The 23,035-nt window shown below is 40.7% G+C and overlaps 1 protein-coding gene and 1 non-coding gene across 5 annotated transcripts in view; both read left to right on the top strand.

Annotated features, from left to right (window-relative positions):
• Positions 1-14,629, top strand: part of ppp2r5eb (protein phosphatase 2, regulatory subunit B', epsilon) — a 78,045-nt gene extending 63,416 nt beyond the window's left edge. For all 4 annotated transcript variants that reach the window (XM_034674868.1, XM_034674872.1, XM_034674871.1 and 1 more), the window contains exons 4-14: positions 3,341-3,442; positions 4,790-4,882; positions 5,038-5,168; positions 5,690-5,749; positions 6,693-6,801; positions 7,415-7,468; positions 8,517-8,567; positions 8,658-8,777; positions 9,443-9,570; positions 11,615-11,716; positions 13,534-14,629. In XM_034674868.1, the coding sequence (XP_034530759.1) occupies positions 3,341-3,442; positions 4,790-4,882; positions 5,038-5,168; positions 5,690-5,749; positions 6,693-6,801; positions 7,415-7,468; positions 8,517-8,567; positions 8,658-8,777; positions 9,443-9,570; positions 11,615-11,716; positions 13,534-13,633 (1,050 nt within the window). In that variant the 3' untranslated portion in view covers positions 13,634-14,629. The remainder of the gene's footprint in view (positions 1-3,340; positions 3,443-4,789; positions 4,883-5,037; positions 5,169-5,689; positions 5,750-6,692; positions 6,802-7,414; positions 7,469-8,516; positions 8,568-8,657; positions 8,778-9,442; positions 9,571-11,614; positions 11,717-13,533) is intronic.
• An 8,055-nt stretch (positions 14,630-22,684) lies between these two features.
• trnae-uuc lies at positions 22,685-22,756 on the top strand. The gene has a single exon. It is a non-coding gene; the product is annotated as a tRNA-Glu (tRNA).
• Positions 22,757-23,035: the final 279 nt, after the last annotated feature.

The following is a 23,035-nucleotide window of genomic DNA, read 5'->3' as shown; positions in this document are numbered from 1 at the left end:
TTTAATGGTTCTCTACCTGAAATATGTTTCCCTGGCATGTCTACAAACCCCCCGAGAATGAAAAAAATCCATTCTGCCCCTGTTCTGATTTCTCCACCTTTCTGTAAATGTGTGTGAAACGAGCCGTTTCAGACTTCAGTGTTTTTGTTACGTCACAACAATATCCGGTCTGTCACAGAGTCAGAGCTCGGAGCTTGTTCAGCCCATAGACTGTATAAAATACAACTCAACCCCTCCTCCGTTTTTCATTCCCTGCACACATGTGTGCTAACAAGGAGCTTAGGAGGGAGGCATGCTAGTTGTAGGCTGTCTCAATAAACACAAAGGTCGGTTTTACTCCCCACGTCTGCAGATTTGAAGATCTAGTGGATGATTTTTATTTATCATGGAAAAGTGCTAGCACTAGTTAGCATAGCTACATAGCTACATGTCGTAGCTGTAGCTGTGTACCAAGACACACGTCGACATACTGACAAATAAAACAACAAGAAACACTAAATCTGTGACCAATCCTTCAGAAAGGTCCTGCTGCCTTTCTGGCAGAGGTCGGTTTTACTCCCCACGTCTGCAGATTTGAAGATCTAGTGGATAATTTTTATTTATCATGGATAAGTGCTAGCACTAGTTAGCATAGCCACATAGCTACATGTTCGTAGCTGTGTACCAAGACACACGTCGACATGCTGATAAATAAAACAACAAGAAACACTAAATCTGTGACCAATCCTTCAGAAAGGTTCTGCTGCAGGAGGGTTGAAGTAACGTGATCTCTGAGCAGCCGTGTATATTCAGCCAACATGTAAACATTAGATCAACGTGCTGGACAGCCGAGGCACATCCACTTCCTGAGGGGGCGTGGTCAGAGAGAAAACAGAGTGTTCTGAGCAGGGCTGAAGAAGAGGGTTTTTCAGGCAGACCAAAATCTGATTTCAAAGTGTTTTTTTGAGCATAAACTTTAAAGACATGTTTTGGGGACCTCTTAGACCAATATATATATCGATGAAAAAAGCGTGATATGTCACCTTTAATGCGGCCATCTTTAATTACTCTTCATATACAACCATAGATTTTAAAGAAACAGTTACCTTGATTTCAAATTATGAAACAGAATCTCTTGAGATAGATCGATCTATCAGTTAATTAATCAACTTCGGCTGATACCAACGCTATCAAGGCCGATTAAAGAAATAAACTAAACTGTCTGCAGACACTGCAGGCAGTCTTTCTTTCTTTCTTTCTTTCTTTATTCAGATCCCCATTAGCTGCCACTAACGCAGCAGCTACGCTTCCTGGGGTCTACATAAAACAAACATAACATACAAAATATACATAAAATACAAAACTAAAAATTCAACAAACATTACAAAGAAAAACTGTGAATGCTATATAGAAATAAAATACAAAAACTGAAAAATGCTACAAACATGAAATACAAAACCAGAAACATGCTACAAACATAAAATAGAAAAATGGAAAATGCTTCAAACGTGCAATAAAATGAATCAAAAAACAAAACAGTATGTTTACTAAAATTCATTAAAATTCATTAATGTTAGAGTTCTGATTAAGGTGTTCCTTTAAGAGTCTTTTAAAACTGGCTTTACTGGGGGCTTCAATTATAGTGACTGGTAAATGATTCCACAGTGTGATGGCTCTATACATAACAGATCTGCTCACCGCATCAGTTCTCTTCTTAACTAAATGACCCTGAACAGCCTGCCGGGTACTGTGACTGTGTTGGTCCCTCACATACTTTATTTGTGAAAAAAGACAATTTGGTTGTTTACTAAAAACTGTAGTTTCCGATGTCTCATCAGCCTGGCTGCTGTAGAGCTATGTGAGTGACCCCTTAAGTTGAATTGAATCTGAATTTATTTGATTAGAACAATGCACATTAATTGACACTTTTAACAGTGTGCCTCAATGTAGATATGCCTGAATTAGCATGATAGCTACATTTCATCCATAGTCCTAAGGCAGGTACTTACATAAAACAAAAAACAAGATTTAAAGTTACAGGATGTACCAGACAGTTAGCAGGACACAACACAAACTGACTTACAAACAAATTTTACAAACAATATAGACACCTTTGTGACAACACTATTCTTAAATGGCAGCATATAAAATCTGAATCAGCGACTGGCTGGTGTTAAATATACATGTATGTAATAATGCAGTTTGATATAACTTCTGTCATATATATCAGTCATGTTCTGAAATCTATTATGATTTTTGTTCAAATCCATCTAAAAATCAATCCATACGGTCACAGACTTAGTCTAATGGTTAAGTTGCGTGCCCATGTAGGGGTCGACCCGGGTTCGAATCCTGCCGGCGGCCTCTTTCCCGCATGTCATTCCCCCATTCTCTCCCAGTTTCCTGCACTATCCAGTGTCCTCTCCTCTATAAAATAAAAGGTATAAAAGCCCCAAAACAAAAAAACTAAAAAACAATCAATCTATACATGTTACTGGCTACCATGACCACATTTATTAGATTGTAATGTGCATGGAATAAAGGATGTTATTATGAGATAGTTGTGTTTTATCAAATGCAAAACAACAACAACAGTAATAATGTGGTATTGTCATTTAATATCAGCCGACCAGCTCCCTAATTACAGTCATCGGCCAATGAAAAATCAATATTGGTCGATCATTAACCTCTTATGTTGTTAGGTTATTCCAAACTGTTTACCCACAGTGTCAAGTCTGTATCTTCTCATCCATCAATAAGCAGCAAATGACAGACTTTAGGGTTTAGATTAAATGAGAGTGTTTCATTTTAAACATTGACTAACTGACGCAGTATGGCCTTAGAAAATAAACAGCATAGCACAGACAGATCACACTCCAACCAGTGCTCCTCTCCTGTCCCATTTTCTCCCTCGCTGTCTCGTGCCCCTGATGTGCACTCAGGCTCACGTGAGGTGCTGATGTAACTCTGAGTATCACAGAGGAAACCTCAGAGCCTGCCAAAGAGCAGGGAAGGTTGAGCACAGCAGCATCAGAGTGATACGAGCTTAAACAAAACTCAGTTACTTACAGTTTCCTGCATCACTTTGGAGAATAAAATGTAATCACAGTCGTGTGGTTGGCTAGATTTAAGTCCCTGGAATGTTTAGTTATAATAGGGAAGACACAGAAAATTGTACATCGTGATCCTAGAGGGTTATATATGAATTAGTAAACATATTAACCGTTGGTGTTTAAACAAGATAAAATGTCTAATCTTTTTAGAATTTGGGTGCTGTTTCTTCTTCATCACCTTGTTGCATCCCAGGTAATGCACTAGTCCCCAGTCAGCTGTTTAAAGTGTCCTCTTTGTGCTGCTGCAGGTGTCTCACAACATATTCCGGACCCTTCCGCCCAGTGACAGTAACGAGTTTGACCCTGAGGAAGACGAGCCCACGCTCGAGGCCTCCTGGCCACACTTACAGGTAAGACAACACAGCAGAAAGTCTGTATGCATATATATGTATTTAGCAGTTAATACGTTCAGCTTTTCATTTGAATACAATAACAGAGATGTGAACATGTTGTTAAGCTGCTGCGATGACACAGGCTGGAAGATCTCCCTAATGATGACACAGCGTTCAGGCTGTGGACGTTTCGCGGCACCAAACTGTAGAACCTTACTTTAAGAGTTTTTAATTTTGACCAATCAAAATGCATAACACATTTCCTCTGTTGTGCTCTGTCTTTGGGGTGGTACCAACCTGATGATGGATAGATAGCAGAAACTAGAGCTTTACTCAGGCAGACCTCAGATGTTTCTGTGCCAATCAGTTATCAGATGATATCAGCAAGCATGTCTTCTGATATGTGAGAACAGTATAACTTCAGTTTTATCCACCCTAGTGCAGACAGAAGGTGCTCTAGTTAAGAAGATCTGGGTAAATGAAATGTGTAATCCTGCTGAGCATGCTCTGAGCTCATTGTTAGAAATACTGAGGCATAGAAGAAGGATAAATGACACTGAAAATGTTACCTGTCAGGAATTTTGGCTCACTTCTACTAGATTTCTATGTGGGTACAGAACAAACCAATCAGACACATTTGAGAGGAGAGGCATCCCTGAAAGAGAGCCCACTTTAAAGGTTGGACCATTAATGGGTCTTCAGTATCATCGGTTCCACAGATGTGTTCTGTGTCTGCTGGTCGGGTGGGTTTAGTTTTGGGTCGATGTCTAGAGCCAGGCTCTCTTGTCTCTCACCTCCCCTCCTCCTTCTCTGTGTGCCTGCTGCCCAGGACTCCTTTAGAAATGAGATGCAAATCTCAAGGAGAAGCTTCCTGGTAAAACCTTTTTTCTTTTTGTTTCGTCTCTTTTGCCCATTTTTTCCAAACTATTTTTACCCCTCACCAGAACTCCTTTTATTCTCCCACATCCTGGCCAATCCAAACCTGTTTCATTCCTTAGATAAAACCCACCTTACGCTGAACCTTTGTGACCTTTGACCCTCTGTGACAGCTCCCTTGAATCTGCTCCAGACCCAGTGTTTGTGGGGTTAGTTTAAGGGCTCGCACTGCTAAGCGAGAAGTCGGGATTGTCTTGTAACTTTAAATCAGCTTGTCGTCCAGTCGGACGTTTGTCTCTAGTTTGTGTCCAGAGATCCTAGGCTTTCTATAACCAAGTTAGCTTAAAACTTAGCACACACAACTGCAGCTAATCTTCCTGCACATCACTGAGCTGATCACAGAAGTTGAGTGTTTAACTCTTTTGCTGAACATTGACATCTTCACCTCTCTCCTCTCCGCGTCTCTTCTTCTTCTCCTTCTTTCTCCAGTTGGTATACGAGTTCTTCATCCGGTTCTTGGAGAGTCAGGAATTCCAGCCCAGCATTGCCAAAAAGTACATAGACCAGAAGTTTGTCCTACAGGTGAGTCACTGAGTCCGATCGCAGGTCAGAGGTCGGCTGCAAATCCCTCCTGTGATCAGTTGAACTTCAGATTTTCCTCCTCATTTCTGTCGTCTTTTATTTTCATTTTGTTCTGATTCCCCTTCTTTCTGTCCCTCCCTCTCTCCTTGGTACAGCTCTTGGACTTGTTTGACAGCGAGGACCCTCGGGAGAGAGACTACCTGAAGACAGTCTTGCATAGAATCTACGGCAAATTCCTGGGGCTGAGGGCTTTTATACGAAAACAGATCAATAATATTTTTCTACGGTGAGTGAGACAGAGCCTGAAATATCCTACGTTTCTATTAACACAACATCTCTAAAGTTTGTATTGAATTTCAGCTACCATGATCACTTTTATCAAATCGGCTTCTGTTAGAAACGTCCCTGAACAAGCTAACCGACTTGATTTACAGAAAACCTCCCACGTATATTAACTCACTATTTAAATACAGTTTAAGAAGGTGCAATCCAAGTACAAGGAGGGAATTTTAAAGCTGTTGGTGGTGCAGATTTCTCAGAGTAAGCCACCATGTTTTCAGCTGCCTGAGCATCAGATCACAACCGGCTGTAAAATTTTGTCCCCTTCTTTAAACTCAGCAGCTGCTCCTTCGTGTTTCAGAGTTTCCTCTTCGCTCATCAGTTTTACTTGTTTAACTTTTCTCTGCCTCAGTCTCATTTTGGTCTCCTGTCTTTTGTCTCCTCTTCTCTCCACCTCCCTCCCTCCCTCCCTCCCTCCCTCCCTCCCTCCCTCCCTCCCTCCCTCCCTCCTTTCTTCCCTCTCTGCAGTTTTGTTTATGAGACGGAGCACTTCAACGGGGTGGCTGAGTTGCTGGAGATCCTCGGGAGGTATGCTGGAGGCCTCAGACACTGGGACACACACTCACACTCTGCACCCACAGACCTGAGCTCAATCATGACATCTACTTCTTCTAAATAAGGAAGTTTTAACATTTCATGTCGTCAAGATCAGGATATTTTTTTAATGGAGATCTGAGACCCTTAAAAAAAGATTGATCAGAAAGTGACAAACGCTGGAGGATTGCAGCGGTAGAGATGTCAGGTTGAGAGGTAGTAGTTGCTGGGAGTCGGATTTGAATTTAAGACGAGAAAAAGTAATTTCCCAGCAGCCTTTTTGTTTTATTTACTCCATTAAAGAAGAGTTAGCACTCACAGACAGGTGAACAGCTTCATGTAAGGACCTGAGTAGTTTGTTTAATCACAGTTTTTGCTGATAAAAGTAACAATAAACAAATACATATGACTAAAATGCAACTCCCCTTATTCTTTTAAAGCCAATTAGGTGCCATTTTTTTAATTCCAAATATAACATGTAGGCAGACTGAGCTTATGTAACACCTGTTCAGATCATCAGTCTCACGTCTATACACCATTGTGAGATATTAAAATTTATCTCACAGCTTAACTGATTTCTACACTTTTCCCTTTAAAGCTTTAAAAATAGACTCCCAGTGAATTACAATCTAAACACTGCAGGGCTGTAGTTTATTGAGGGGCTTTAAAGAAACACCCCGTGGGCTCTCTCCAGGCCTGAAGGTTAGAGCAGATCTCCTCCATCAGTTCCACCTCTTTATTTTCTCCCCCGGGCTCCGTCGCTCATAGAAACACTCATCTTTTTGTCAGCTGCTCATTGATCTTCCACTTGCTTTCAAGGATGCACAATGATCTTCTTTCATGTGGTCATGTTTAATTTATGTTTATATTTTCTCCCCTCTTCTCTCTCTCTCTCTCTCTCTCTCTCTCTCCCTCTCTCTCTGTATTTCCTTCCCAGTATAATCAATGGTTTCGCTCTGCCACTAAAAGCGGAGCATAAACAGTTTCTGGTCAAAGTGTTGATCCCCCTCCACACTGTCAGGAGTCTGTCCCTCTTCCACGCACAGGTAACAGAAGAGTGTTTGTGTGTGTTGAGATCTACTTAGTAAAAGGTGTAGTCTTTCCTCTGAAATAAAAAATACCCCTAAAACTCAAACTGCTGAGCTAAAAACATCCGTTTTATTTCTTTAATACTTCTGAATTTAAAGAGTTTCTGTGATCATCGATAGAAACGTTTAACCCCAAACCTTCAGACTGTTTCCGTCTTGCAGTTCTGTTTGTGTGTCACTGAGTCTGACTTAGCCTACTTACAGGGACACTTTGCAGACTTAAGGCCAGTTAAGTGGAGACAGAAGCTGTGTCCCCAATAGGGGAGGAAGCAGATTTTGGGGTCAGTTCTTGAGGCACTGAGAATAAGGACAGGTAAAGGGTTAATAGTGGGGAAGGCAACTTAACAGGAAAGTAATCATTTCTGATTGGTCAGTTAGTACTGCATCATGTGAGGAGCTGGTATAAGGAATGCAGAACATCAGATGCATCATACTGAGAAAAGTTCTCCTGGAGGGTTGAATGATTTTTACATTGTTCTTTTTTTTTAATGAAGCATGTTGATGTTTGTTTGAGTTGCTATTGTAAGCTATGCTAGCAGGCTAACACGTGGTCTCTTCTCTCCCCCTGCAGTTGGCGTATTGCATTGTACAGTTCCTAGAGAAAGACCCAACATTAACAGAACCAGTAAGTATCAACTGATCTAACAACACGAGCAGAAATCAAGCACATGTGGTCAAGTGTTCATGACAGTTATTACTCAATAATACTTTAATTAAAGTTGATTTGTTAGCAACAGATACAGCATGCATAGACAAACTGAAAACAGACATCTGATGTAATGAGAGTGTTTGTTTATTTACAATGCTTATTTGTAACACCGTCCCTCGAGGGGCTTTTTGTGTGAACAAAGGGTTAAAACAGTAGTTTAAAAAGGTAAACTGGAACAGCAAGATACTGTAAGTAGAAAATACATGCAGCAGTGACACTCAGACATGAGTACAACTTTGTTTGCTAAATTAACCAGGATTTGGTCGCTCTCTTCAAGTGTTGAACTTTGCAGAAAGTTTGAAGTGATCAGGTGGCGAGCTCCAGGATTTTACTCCATGCACTTAAATATCTGTCACAGTATAAGATGTTCTGCAGAATGAAACTCTACTCTCACCTCTTGAAGCTGCTCCGGTGGAGCTGCTGCAGCTTTGTAGTCTTCACGAATTTGCAGAAAGAAAGCTTTACATGATGGAAATCAAAGTTTGTGAAATCTTGTTTTTGCTCCAAACATTGCAGCGATGATATCTTGTTGCAGCTTGACCATTGCATGACCTGTTTACACAGACCTTGCTGTGGTGTTACAGCCCCAATACACACAGCATTTTGATCAGCTCCAGACTTTTTGGAAGTTGAACACAGTCATTGGGAAACTATTGCAACAATACGTTTCTCTGGAGTCATTTTTGTGCACCACGAACCAGTGCTGCTGTGTATCCCACTTTTTCTGCAACACTGTGCTCACTCCTGATCACTGAGAGCTTTGTTAATCATACATGGTGCAGACAGCGCCTCACTCAGGCGAGGGAAGGAATTTCATGACATGAAGGGTAGAATTTGATGCAGAAGAAGTGAATGAGAGGACTTTCTGTTGCTCTGATAGAGGAACTGACAACAACTGTTATAAATGGAAAAAAAACAACAAAAGCCAACCTCCGTATGAACTCCCTCTCTTCTTCCTCCTCAGGTCATCAGAGGCTTACTGAAGTTCTGGCCAAAAACCTGCAGTCAAAAAGAGGTGAGGATTCTTCTTCATTGTTTGTGTTTGTGTGTATCTGTGTGTGTGTGTGTGTTTGTTGTAACACCTTCCTCCTGTGCTGTGGTTTAGGTGATGTTTCTAGGGGAGCTGGAGGAAATCCTGGACGTCATCGAACCAACACAGTTCGTCAAGATCCAGGAGCCGCTCTTCAAACAGATCTCTAGATGCGTCTCCAGCCCACACTTCCAGGTCAGTGACGGTGTGACTGTGTGATTCCACTTTTACAACACAATATACACAAACAATAATATCTATAGAGACTTATTCAACAAACCTAATATTGTCTTTAATTAGTCCTTGAGGGGAGACATGCATAGCTAGTTTAAGGTCTGTGTTGGGGTGAGGCAAAACAATGTCCACTTTGGATATGGTGATGCTTTTTTCAGGGTTTATGGTGCAAAAGATTTCAATCATGCAAGCAAACAATGTTCTGTTAAATTGAAATTAATAACAAAGCAGTTAAAACTCAAACAAAGGGTGCAGAACTTTCAAACACTCCAAGGTCAGAGACTTATTTGCTTCCAATCACACGCCTGGCTCCAGTCACCTGGAGCTTTGGCTTTGTGCTCGCAAACAAATGTACACAAAGCTGTTACCTGTGGATCAGTTAACAGGGAATCCAACATTGTTAAATGAAGTGTTTGCAGAATTTATTTTTTAGTTTGAAACGCATTTAAGTCCAAGAACAAATTCTTAAAGCTAAAACTTAAGTTTAAACACTATTTGGAGGTTTAAGTGCATTAAATTAGCTAAAAAACAACAAAATCAGGTCTTGACTTTCCCCTGTTACCTCATGATGATCTATAGAGGCTCACAGACATGTTTGTATTGACATTTCGTCGCCTTCATTTCAGGTCGCAGAGCGAGCTCTGTACTACTGGAACAACGAGTATATCATGAGTCTGATCGAGGAGAACTCCAGCGTCATCCTGCCCATCATGTTCGCCAGCCTCTACAGGATCTCCAAAGAGCACTGGAACCCGTGAGTGACCCAGAAAGGACTTTTGTTGTTCTTTAATTCAACACATGACACTTTTAAAAATCACTGAAGAAGCTGAAAGTTAGTCAGTTTAGTTGGACTAAGTGCAACAGTCAAGAGTTTTACATTCATTTGAATGTCTAGGATGATTTACATGTTCATTATATGCTCTAAGAAAAAGGGGAGGGGCTCTGTGAGTTCAAACATTAACTGATTATTTTTTGAAGTCTGATTAAAGAGCGACTCTGCCAGCATGTCAGGAGGTTAAACAAAGATCATGAAAATAATCTCCAGCTTTATTATTGTCAAAGATTTTAAAGCTAGTAGTCAAATTTTACTAGGGGTGAGTCAGACTAAGGATTTGCTTAGTCGAATCTGATTCGTCAGATTTTGCCCATAGTCGACGAATAGTGGAATGTTTGTTGTTTTTCCTTATTGACCCAAAGTCTGCATGATGGTGACCACATGACAATATTACACATAACCCTTTACAATTAAGAGACTCAGAGCTTAAAGTAAAAGGGACAACAGAATATTATAAGTATAAACTTAGATTATTTAAATCTATATCACAAAAACAACGAGGTGATGAAGAAGAGAAAACTCAAATAAGACCAACATCAGTTAAACATGGAACAACGCTCCACTATAGAATAAGGAATCAGGAGATATTTAAACAGTGTTCACACAGAGGAGAGCAGCACTGTGGAGGGTAGTTTGTCCAACTTAGGGTTAAACATTTGTATAATGTTCAAAATCAAACCTGAACCAGCTAAAGGGTTTTTAAATCTCTTAACAGAACCTTTTAAAACAGTCTTTCATCACGTCTTTGTCCGCTTAAGTCTTTTCAAACTGTACGTGAGGAAAACCATTGTGTGTACGGGCAGAAGTGCGCTCCTGTCTTTGTTGACTGTAAATCCTGTCTTTGAGAATATCCTCTCTGATGGTGTGGAGGTGGATGGGATGCTGTGGATTGTTTTTGAGGCTTCAGACAGCTTTGGGTATCCCTCCTCGTTCTTTTGGCCCCGTACAGTTTTTGTGTGGTCCGGTAATCCTTGATCTCACAGTCCTCTTCATGAAGCTGCTCCTCATCTTCATCACTAGTTTTTAGAATCAACTGAAGTTTTATTTCCTGACATTTTGAGCTGCCATGAATGTAGAAAGATTTAAAGACCAGCTGAGGTACGTCTGCTCCACAGGTCCTGTTAAATGGGAGAGTCCACCTTTAATTACCAGGGGAGATTTAATTACCACTTTAAGGAGATTTAACACTTCAAGAGCTGTTCTCAGAGTTACATTAAATAAGTCTATGTTTATATCAAAATAGGATATATGAGACACTATTTTTAAGGGAAACAGGAAAATAATGTAAAATTAGACATTGAGCACCCCCATGGTTTGAATGGAATGATCCACGTTTCATATGCAAATATTCGACTATGAGATTGGCAGTCGACTAAGGCTCGTTAGAACGAATCGTCCAATATTCCACTATTTGGGGTCACTCCTAAATTGAACACTTCATTTCAAGATCAGATTTTCAAATGGCATCATTTGTGACACACAAATTAAGATATGAACACTAGTGGCATCTGTACATTCTGAAAAGAGGCTACAAACAGGGCGTGGCCAAGCTTTGTCAGGTACAATGCTAAAACATGTAGAACTCAATCCATGTATGGATGCTTAGAAGGTCAAAAATAAATACGACACACCATGGTCTGAAAAAGTTAGTGCCTTTTAAGATAAGAAAGAGGAGACATTATGGGAAGCAGGAAGACGTGAAGATATAGATCACGCTTTAGAGCCAGTGACTTAAAACTGTAGACTTTCTATCCTGACCGCTTTGAACAAATTCAACAGAAAGACTTTGAAATCTAAATTCAGTGATAAAACAATCAGCAAGTTGTTCTTTAAGTTGTCCACGTTTCATGCACTCATTGACTCCACAACAATAAAAGTTTACAGCAGCTGTAAAACATCACGTGACGTCATCAGTGAAGTGACCTGTGAACTCTCTCTCTCTCTCTCTGCTTCCACCTCACAGGGCGATCGTGGCGCTGGTGTACAACGTCCTGAAGGCCTTCATGGAGATGAACAGTACCTTATTTGATGAACTTACAGCCACTTACAAGTCAGACCGCCAGCGGTAAGAAGCTGCTCCTCACACTCTCTCCATCCACACTGCAGCACAGATCATACTCCTCACACATCATTCAGAGAGCTGCCAGACGAGACAGCAGCGTTACTATCATCACACTTTACAACTTTCAGCACGAGTATTAGCACAAGCTGTGGTTACAGCAGGAATACAAGGAGAGAGAGTTTACTGACAAGCACCAGAAATGTGATGCAAGTGAGACTTGCAGAACAGACTTCAGCCGTTGCTTTAGTTTTCTCTTTTCTTTTACAACATCAGATGCTGCAGAACTTCTTTTAAGGAAAGTTACGTCCTTCCTAAAAACTGTAGCTCCATTATTCTGTGATTGGCTTGTGGTGTTTACTTTTAAAGTATGCCTCCATGATCTTTTTCTTAACCTAACCCAAGCTCTTGCTTGAGTACGCGATTAGTTGTGTGAGATAAAAGGTGCATTTCGCCCCATTAGCCCCCAGAACTACTTTACCCTGAACTAAAAGGTTCCTGTGCCCACATTGTTGTCTGGTTTCGACCACGGGCTGAAGTCCTGGGTAGAGGAACAGGGAAAAGAATAAAAAAACATCAACTGGGATTGAGTCTAAATGAAATGAACTCCGTTTAGCTGTCTGTTCTTCTTCTTGATCGTCTCCTGCCTCTTTGTTTTGGCTTCACGCCGGGAATGTGTCGCCACATCTTCCTTGAAACGCTCTTCCTGCCGTGCTTCTTCAAGAAAAGGAAATGAATAGAACTCCAGTAGCTGATGTCACGCCATTCCCAACGTACCAAATCACAACAAGGGTCAAAATAGCCTGACAGTTGGCAGAAATAGGCGAAAGTATAAAAACAAAACCTCACATGCAATACAACATTTTCCATCGGCCACTAACTAATGTTTTACCCACCATTGGCGCTTGGCGGGTTAATTCTACGCACTGAGTAGAGGGCAGTAAAACAAAGACCAATGCCATTCATCACAGATGACACCATAGAAGCAGACGGACAGGCAGGTATCATTATGAGCACCACAACAGTTAGCCTGTTAGCATGAAGAGACTCAGCTGGTCTGTTTTAGATGGTGTTATATTTCATCACAGATGGATTCACTGAATCAACACGTGAGAGGAGATAAGCGCGAGTAGCAAAGATGTTTCAACACGGCTTTAAAATCACTGTTTTCACTCTCCAGCTACAGTTTGCTCCCTCTCTGTGTGTCAGGAAGAAGTCAGAACGCCCTGAACAAAAATGCTGATTACATTGTGAGCATGATGTTGTACAGAGCGTCGAAGAGCTGCTTGAGGCTGAAGAGCCTTTAACAAGTCTTACATGAAGGTTCCTCCACGGCACCATAAACAAGCTCTGCTGTTACTCTGTCTTTGCATTGTTACATTGAGCCTCATAACAGGGAACTATTGGTGTCCCAGTGTGAAAGCACAAGAGGTAAGGTGTAGAATGAACAGTGCAAGCTTCACATATGCAGCGATGAGCCTCTGTGACATTTACATTGACAGCAAGGCGCAGCAGTCCCAGCTGGAACAGGCGATGTAAAGGGCTTTATTTCATGTCTTGACAACAGTAACTTGTCTTGAAGTAAGGATGTTGTTTGTTCCTCTGGAGTAGCTCAGATTTTGTGACTCAGTCAGAATAAAATCATCACATTTGTTTAGTAAATGTCTGATCTGTTCCCCCAGCAGGCACAAACATTTGTCAATAGGAACATCAGCAGACTTTCCCTGCATCACTGAACAAATCAGAAACGTCTCTGAGGGAACAGCAGCCGTCAGAGATTTGATCTAAATACAAACCTGGACCTCCGTGTTGTTTCGTTTCAGTGAGAAGAAGAAGGAGAAGGAGCGGGAGGAGCTCTGGAAGAAGCTGGAGGACTTGGAGCTGAAGCGGGGCCTTAGGAGCGACGGGATCATCCCAACTTAACGAAGACAGCGCCGCGCTCCCCTCTGCCCCTCCCCCACCCTTTACTCTCCCCCTGTGACTCCCCCTCCCCTCCATCCTTACCCCAGCTCCTCCCTTCCACATCAGCCATGTCTGCTCAGAGCTCTGAGAAAATCCCCGATTCAGGCCATCGTCTGTGGATCGACACGGAGCGCCCGCTGGTTTCTTAATTGTTTTTTTTTTTTCTTGTTTTTTTTTTCTCCTGTGTTTGTGCGACTTACTTTACAGTAGATTCATCACGTCTGTTTTCATTATTTCAACAGCACTGTAAATAATTATTTTTTTCTTTTTTTTTTCCCTTAAACTGATATTATTGCAAACGGAAAAACAAACCAATAATAATAAAAAAAGGAAGAAAAAAATAGAAAATGAGAAAATGACTTGTGTGGGAGGGGAATTTAAACAAAAAAATAAACAACTTTTGGACTGTAGGACATGAAATGAACTCTTGAAAACAAAAAAACAACAAAAAAAGAGAAGATAGATTGATTTAAACTCTTCATCCCACTCTTCTTCTTCAGTACAGTCCTGTATGTAATTTTTATTTTTCTGGTCCTCTTTGCTCTCCCTCTCGTTGCCTCCATCTTTCTGTTCCCTCCCTCGCTCCTCTCTTATGGTGCATCCGTCATTTCTGTCCCCCAGTGGGATGTCCGAACTGAAAATGGGTCCCCCTCTCGCACCTGAAGGTTCCTCTAGGACCCCTCCTCTCCTCCTCTCCTCTCCTTTAGCCTTGCCGACTTGTCAACATGTTCTCCTTCCTGTTTTAAACAGGACGAAAAAAAAAGATCAAAATCACATTTAAAAACAACAACAGGGACTTTTTTGGTACACTGACGCCATGTCTTCTTTAAGTGTGTTTACATGCGTGTTCATGGAAGGGTTAGAGGTCACTTTTCAGGGGTAGAACTTTTTTGCTCAATTGTTTTCTTCATTTATGAAATCTTGTGCACAATAAACTTATTTCTTCTTCTTAATTTAGTTCCTCTGTTTCCACCCTGAAACTGAAAATGCAAAACATAACCAAACAAATGTTTGCGTGCATGAATGCTGCATCAAAAGAGAGTAGAGCCTCATTACAGTTTAAAAACAAACAGCATGAAGAGTTTGAGTTTGAAAGATATGGCCGTAGTCTCAGTGACTTCACCTCATTGATCTCTCAGGAGACGTTCTGAAACTCAACAGTGGTGGTCGCCATATTGGAAATGCTGATTCTTGAGTCTAACTCACGCCTACCTGTCAGTTAACTCAGCCACGCCCTTAACCATGCAAGTCTGTATCGCTCTTCTACTGCCTTCATATCTTCAAAAGAGAAGACTTATTCAAAAATCACCTTCCCATTGCAGAAATTCACTTTCTTTATACCTTAAGAACCTCTGTGACACTGCATTTCCTCTGTGTCCTTCACAATAAAAGCCACCCAGTGTTTCCTCAGTCAAACTGGCCACAATATGGTAAAAAATACAGGAAATAGGAGAAACTAACGCTGCAATAAAAGCAATATTTGGATGGGGAAGCTTTTATTGGAATATAATTACCAACTGTAAAACAGTACATGCACTTACTGCTTCCTTTAAACGTGTGAAAGTTGAGGATTCCACCTTTAACCCTGCAAACTACAATAAAGAGAGGGAGGAGCAGCATTTATAAATACTTGGACTTAAATGCTAACCAAAAACTTCAATGATCAAAATATAGAAATACTTGAATGTCGTGTGCCGATTGATTCTTTCCCTGTCTTTGGTCAAATCAGTGATAATTAAAAACCTCTCAATTGTACAAGAAAATCAGCTGAAATAATCCAGAATCATAAACATGTTTTGCACATTTTTGCATGTTGAAATGATGCTGATGTGACAGAGTAAGGGATAAGTAAGTTTATTGAATGCACAGATGATTGCTTTGATTTTCTACCACAGATTTGACCGCTGATATCTGCCTGTCTGACCTGGATGTAGGGTCATAGCATCTTGTTCACTGTGGTTAAACGACCTCATATCTAAACATCAGCCATCAGTTCATTTTCCGTTTAGCTGTGTAGCCTCCTGACGCCATAAACCCAGAACGCACGTAAGCACACTTAACGCCTTCCTCACACCCCTCTCTTCTCTAAAAAAAACGATGGACTATCTTCATCAGCTGATTCTTTTTCTGCTTCCTTCCTTCATTTTTTTTCTTCTTAACCTTTGACCCCCCTACCTCCCCTCCTGACCTGCCGTACCGGGTATCCCTGGTATCAGTCTGGCACTGGTACCCTCCAGCCATCACGTGGACTTAAAGAAAAACAAACGTACTAAAAAAAAAGTCTTCAGAGGAGCGCCAAATATCTTCCTCCCTGTTGTGATAAAGACGAGCGCCCCGCCTCACCGAACCGCACCACACCTCACCTCCACTCCTCCTCCCTCTGCCCACCGGGGGGCGCCGCGTTGACTTCACAGTATTACAACAACAACAGTGACAAAAAGAAAAGACAACCCTGTACATTGTTATTGAATGCAGTACACTGATAATCTTGTATCTTGTAGTAATTTAGCCTATGTTTTTTGCTTAGGAAACTGTGGAGAGGAGTATCCAGTATATAAAGAGGTATTATGGAACAAGACTTCCTGGTATTTATGATAGTGTTCCCCCCCTTTTAGTCGTTTTTTTCTTTTCTTTTCTGTCTCTCACTCCTCCCTCTTCTCTTGGTTTTTATCTCATTTTGAATATTTTGATGAAGTTTCTTTTGACCATTGGATATATTTTTTTTAGTTGGGGAGGGAGGGAGGGAGGGGGGTGAGGGTGAGGGCAGGTAGGCAGGGAATCATGGGTCAAAGGGGGGAGGGAATGAGGGCGGGAGGGATGGAGGGAGGCGGGGGAGTAAAGAGGGAAGGCACGGAGCAGACCACTTTGCCCTGTTGGGAGTGTGACGGTGAACCTCCCCCCTCCTCCCTCGCAGAATTAATGTGTGCTTTAGAACGGCCCAGATGTAATATGATTTAAAAACTGAAAAAAAAGATAAAAAAGGGTTGGAGAAATACAAATGTTTAATTATTTTAAAAAATAAAGAGATATTAAATTAAACCTGTTTTGTGATAAAGCCCAGATGCTGGATTGCTTTATTTATAGGGTTCACAGGACGTGTGTGTATGAATGGCGAGTGTGTGTAAATCATCTGTGGACATAAACAGATATCATTAGAGTCAGTCAGACAGCTCTTAGATTCTGAAGGGAGTAATGTACAGTGAGCAGGTGATAATGCAAATAAGAATCCTAACAGGGTGAGCAGGACGTCACCGTGGAATCGTCACTCAGAGATTCTAATATGCATAACAACCCGTTCACTATACATTATCCCTCGTTATAACAAGCTGACTTAGAATATTGATTATAACAAGGGTTCCCAAACTTTTCAGCCCGCGACCTCCAAAATATAGGTGCCAAAGATTTGCGACCCCCACTGTCCCTCAAAGTGATTTAATGTGTCTTCATTTAGCTGGTGTGCAGAAAATGACCCTACCTATATGAGCATGTGTCTGTGTTTCCTGTGCTGTTATGAATGAACCTGCTGCTACTGATGCTTTTGATCATTAACTGTTCACTAACACTAAACTTAGGAGTCATCTGGAAACAAAGAAAGGAAGAAAACTCATTACACTTTCTATTTTCATGGTTTTAATTCAAGGTTAGCTACTGTTTTTCTGGATATGTTTCACTATAATGGGTCAAATGTGCTAATTTTTTGATAACTTTCTAAAAATACATTTTGGAAGACATCTCACGACCGCCCAGGGGTCCTGACTCACACTTTGGAAACCCCTGGATTCTAAGATGATTTATATGTACAGCTAAAAATATATTCCCTCCTATCCCTCGGTCAGTAACGCTTCAATGGGACTGGATTCTTATCAGCCTCCTTGCAATAAGAATCAACATTAAAACTCTCATCAGCCTGCTTTGTTATAATTCACATCAAACTAAACATTTCCACTGAAGGTAATGTTAGACCAGGTGAGCAGGACTTCTGCAGCATTATTTATGTTGACATTTCTGTCCTCATTCAGCTCTCCTTCTCAGGGCTTTGACACTCATATCTTACAACTTTTAACACTGTTGACACCACTTATACTTAAAGTTACCTTGTAGTGATCAGCCTGGAGATGCTCTCACCAGCTCTGCTGCCGTTGCCTGGATTGCAGGACAGGAATTTGCTCCACTTTTCCCCATCAGAGATGGTTGGGGTCCAGTAGCTCCTCAGGCTGCTCACATCTGTGCCTGGTGACTCAATATTTTCCGACTCCAAGACCAGCCTGAGATGGAAACTAAAGTTTTTGCCACAGTGTCAACAGGCAGAGGTGAAATGTGCCAGACTCTTTTTTGTGGATTGATTTGATTTGGCGTGTGTGTGATCAGGTTGTGCTGCTGAGGATCAGTCACCATTGTTGTAGGGCTTTGACCAATCAGAATGAAGTATTTAACACAGCTGGGTAATATAACATTCAAAATAGAACAACTGAAGGATTATTTAACACAGGAAGTGAGTCTGATACAGATTTTATTATTACTACTTTGGATATAAAAAACATAACTCTGATATCATGAAACACATGTATTAAGGGTTTCAAAAACTATGAGTTATATTATCTTCATCTAAGTTTAAACAAACCTGATGTGGAGCCAGAAGAGAAACTGTATTCTACAATGTAAATCTTTAATTGAATAATGGCTTCCCCAAAACAGCAAGCATCATTTATGGACCATTTGAGTTTAGGCATCATAAGTTGTGGATTTAGCCACTGTGATGTCACACGTTGGTTTTGGCACTGTCATTTTGAAACCTGGAGTTTTACATTTGGTCATACCAAATTTCAACTTGGTATTTTGGAGCTTGCAGCGACCACGTTTGCACAACACACTGGACACCATGATGGATACCCAAAAGTTCAAGCAGTGACTGAATCAACTGACACGATGCCTTCAAGACAGCGAAAGCACCTAATTGTAACTCTGCTACTGAAGATGCTGACTTTCATCTGAAATATATTTCATACAGGTGAGTTAACCCCGTCATGGTTCAGCCATTATATTCAATCCAAGGATCTGACTGTGAAGTCAATGACATTAAATAAGTGCACTTTGGCCTACTTATGGATTTTACTCAGGAACTGTCGTATCTTAACAGCCCGTGATGTGTAGATGTAGAATGAACTTCGTGACACTGGCCAGCTTGGATAGTAATCAGATTTATTACAATCAAACAGCATCAGCATCAGTAACAAGCATTGCAACTGCTTGGAGGACAACCGGGCCAGATGAAATCGCCTCTCCTCTGTCTCCACGGTCTGGCTTAAATACTATGAAGGTGTACTCAAATTAGAATGAGGGTGTCCTCCAAACATACACAAATATGGACTCTTCAACACAAGTTTCAAGTTAGCTGCTATTTGACTCCATTTATGGACGCCTTGTTCTAAGTATTGACAAAGACGTCAACTGTCACTGTCAATCATAGATTTGCCTATGTCAAAGGTGATCTTTTTTAGGCCCTTCCTAGAGACTTCTGGAGCCTACTATTGTAACTCATTCTTGTGGGCCCCTGGACTTATTTTAAACAACACAGACTAGCAACAAATACTTAATCTTATGTGGTTGAATATCAGATACTTCAGAACAAAATCACTTCAATAACCCCTCCTTTGATTAGTGTAAAGAAATGTTCACACTAAGCTAAAAACTGTGTTTTTTTGAGCTCATGAAAACAAGATTTTTAGGGATATGTTGAGTAAATAGGACAGTGGGAATATAAAAATGTTTTAATAGTACAACATTTTATGCATTTCCACAGATTAAACTTTCCACAAGTGTATAAAGAAGTTACAATTAGCATTAACTTATACAAAAAAGTTTATCTCAACCGCTATTATCTTATTTGGAGAATCTTACACTCCAGAATCTAGAGGGGAGAGGTCAAATTTCTTTATTTTATACAGCTCTTGTATCACATGATAAGGAAACCACCACTGATAGGCTGGATGCGTGGAGATCTGACCTCCAGGAGGATATACATGAGGCAGATTGGGAAACGGCATGTTTAAAGGCTCAAAAACAATCAATTAATACAAGGATGAAACTCCTACAATATAAATGGTTGATGAGAACTTATATTACCCCAGTCAAATTGAATCGTTGGTCACCCAACATCCCAGATACCTGTAGTAAATGTTTGGAAGGACAGGGTACTCTGTTTCACTGTGTCTGGGACTGTCCAAAACTACAGAATTACTGGAAGTCAGTCGTACAAACTTTATCTAAGATTGCTGGAGTGAGTGTGCCTTTTCAAGCAAAGATGTGTGTGTTGGGTGTACACCCAGAGAACTGTACGTTTACCTCAAGACAACTAAAACTCATTGACTTTGGACTCCTGCAGGCCAGGAGGTTGATATCTTTATACTGGAGGAAAGTTGATGTGCCCTCAATGCATATGTGGGTGAAGGAGATGGCATCATGTATTGTATTGGAACGACTTACTTATGTTGTCAGGGGAAAGGGGAGAGATTTTCAAGAAATTTGGTCACCTTTAATTGAGTTTCTCGGACGTTCAGAGTGAATTGATTGAAAAGTGGTGCTGTGTTGTGTATTACTTATTTTATTTAATTACTATTATTTATTTTTTTTGCCTTGCTTTTTATTTATTTATTTATTTTATTATTCATTTATTATTCTATTGTATTTTACTCATTTTAATTTATTTATTTGAAGGGATTATGTTGTTGGTATAATGTGTATTGTATGTCAATTGTACCATTAGTATTTGTCTTGTCATAAAACAATAAATATATTGTTGAAAAAAAAAAAACTTATACAAAAAAGTTGTATATGAAATTAAAAAAACTGTCAGGAACCATATACACAACACATGGGATTTTAACTTGTGATAATTCAAGTGAAAGTTGCCTTATTTCAAAGTATTATCTTGAATTCATGACTTTTGCTTTGAAAGTCTTTTATTTTGTAAATTTCACCTGTGTGTGTTTGCTATTCATTTAGCCGGATTTTCAAAGTAAAAGCACAAGGCTACCTCTTTTTAACTACCATCATTTTGGCGAATGTGTGCTTTGTATGAGAAAGGTCAATTCAAACATCCTGGAGAAAGATCTCTCCACCAATCAGAGAGCAGGAGGAGAATGAGGCGGGAAAACAGGTGTATCAGCCAGCAGTTCAGAGTGCTGTGAAGACTGGCAAGACAAACGTGCATTAAGTCATAATTTCAAGGATTGACACGTGTTGTGGGTTATAGAAATCATCAAGGTGCATTACAGAGGAGTGGATCATACATTGGTCGTGTTTTAAGACCTCTCTGTGGACGTTTTGTTGATTGGACACACCTGGAGGCCAAACTACTCACAGCTGCTGTCCTCTGCTCTCAACATGAGATCCTTCAACAGCTGAGTGTTTGTTTTGAAAACATGAAGATACAATCAGATCTTTTATTTTAGTAAAACGATCAATACCACAGTGGAAATATGAGCAACAAGTAAAAGTGCAACAATATCATCAGCATCAAAACTTTTTAAATAGAAGTAAAAGTGTTCAGGATATAGAAGAGGATAAGACGAAGGGATGATTTATGATGTATGAGATTGAAGGAAAGTAAGACAAAAGGCTTTGTGAGTTTCCTGAGCTTGTTGTATCTGCAAGAATAAACTTTTTTTAAAGGAAATATCTGTTAGGAATTATCAACACAGGAAATGCTCACTAGGAAAAGGTGCAAACTGAAACACTCATGTCCTGAAATTAATTTTTAAAAAGTGGTTTTGAGCATTTTTTGGTAGCTACAGCTTCAATACAGTCATGTTCTGTTTTAGCACTCAAAGTAGGAGCAGTACCTTGATCTGCCACCAGAGGTCAGCAGAGGCCTGCAGTTCAAAGAGACTGCAGACTCCAGTTTGTTTAGATTGATCTCTGCACTGAGAACTGAGAACTGTTTAACATTGCAGACTGAAAACTAAAGGTGTTTGTTGACTTGTCACTGTGGTTTGAAACTTTCCTGTATTGTTTTTGAAGTTGCATCCATGAAGGGAAGTTTAAAATATGACAAGTTTGTGTGCATGGGTTGTCGGATATCAGGGAACCACCTGGGAGTTTGTGAAGCCAAGTGAAAGCCAGGAAACTCTGTGAACATTATCTGCAAGGTGATTGTGTGTGGATTTTAATAAAAGCAATCAATAAAAAATATATAAATAAATAAATAAATAAAATATGACAAGTAGCTCACCTTTGTGGTCATCAGAGGAGGGAGCTGTTTGGAGGCAGACACTTTGCAGAGGATAATGGTTGGTTGATAAAGCTGCATGGTTTGACTGGACCATATAAACTTTATGTAGTATAGCACCTTTCACAGACATAGTCACCAAGTGCTTTACAGAGAATCAATGTCAACAAGACAATACAATGAGCAATAAATAACATAATAAAGAAAGCAGACAAAATTCCATGTGTCAAATGTGTCTTCAGCTGCTTTTTAAAAGTCTCAGTCAAATCAGCACAGTGCACTTGGGGTGAAAGACTGTTCCAGAGAGATGGAGCCACATGCTCAAAGGCACAGTCACCCTTAGTTCTAAGCCTAACACAAGGCACAGCAAGCAGACCCTGATCTGAGGATCTGAGGGGTCTACTGGGGATGTAAGGGTGGAGCAGGTCAGAGATAAAAGAGGGTGCTTGATGATGGATTGCTTTGTATGTTAGTATGAGGATCTTACACTGTATTCTGAATTTGATTGGTAGCCAGTGTAAGGAGAATAGGATGGGAGTGATATGTCTGTTGTAGTGGAATAAATGAACATCCCCTGCAGCTCTGTGGGGATCTTTTCTCGTGTACAGTTGTACAGATGAGGCAGGGCAACTTCAGCAAAACACTTACAGCTGTGTAGCTCATACCTGGGGTGCATATTATTGCAAATGTAGATAAACATGGGGTATTCACTGTATATGAGCAACATGTCTCTGGTCTCATGCAACACGACTCCATGACAAACTGTTGTTTTTTTGAATATATATTCCCATATGGTCTAGCGGTTAGGATTCCTGGTTTTCACCCAGGCAGCCCGGGTTCGACTCCCGGTAAGGGAACTAGCGTTTTCACAGTGCCGGCCTCCATCTGTCAGTGGATCACCAACTTCCTGACGGACAGGAGACAGCAGGTGAGGCTGGGGAGCATCAAATCCAGCACCCGGACCATCAGCACTGGCGCCCCACAGGGATGTGTTCTCTCCCCACTGCTCTTCTCCCTCTACACCAATGACTGCACCTCAGGAGACCCCTCGGTGAAACTCCTGAAGTTCGCAGACGACACCACCGTCATCGGTCTCATCCAGGACGGAGACGAGTCTGCTTACAGACAGGAGGTGG

The sequence above is a fragment of the Notolabrus celidotus genome, chromosome 22 (genome assembly GCF_009762535.1).
Source record: "Notolabrus celidotus isolate fNotCel1 chromosome 22, fNotCel1.pri, whole genome shotgun sequence".
Taxonomy (NCBI): Eukaryota; Metazoa; Chordata; class Actinopteri; order Labriformes; family Labridae; genus Notolabrus; species Notolabrus celidotus.
Note: the sequence above shows the minus strand (reverse complement) of the source record. Positions and strands in the feature narration are given on the sequence as shown.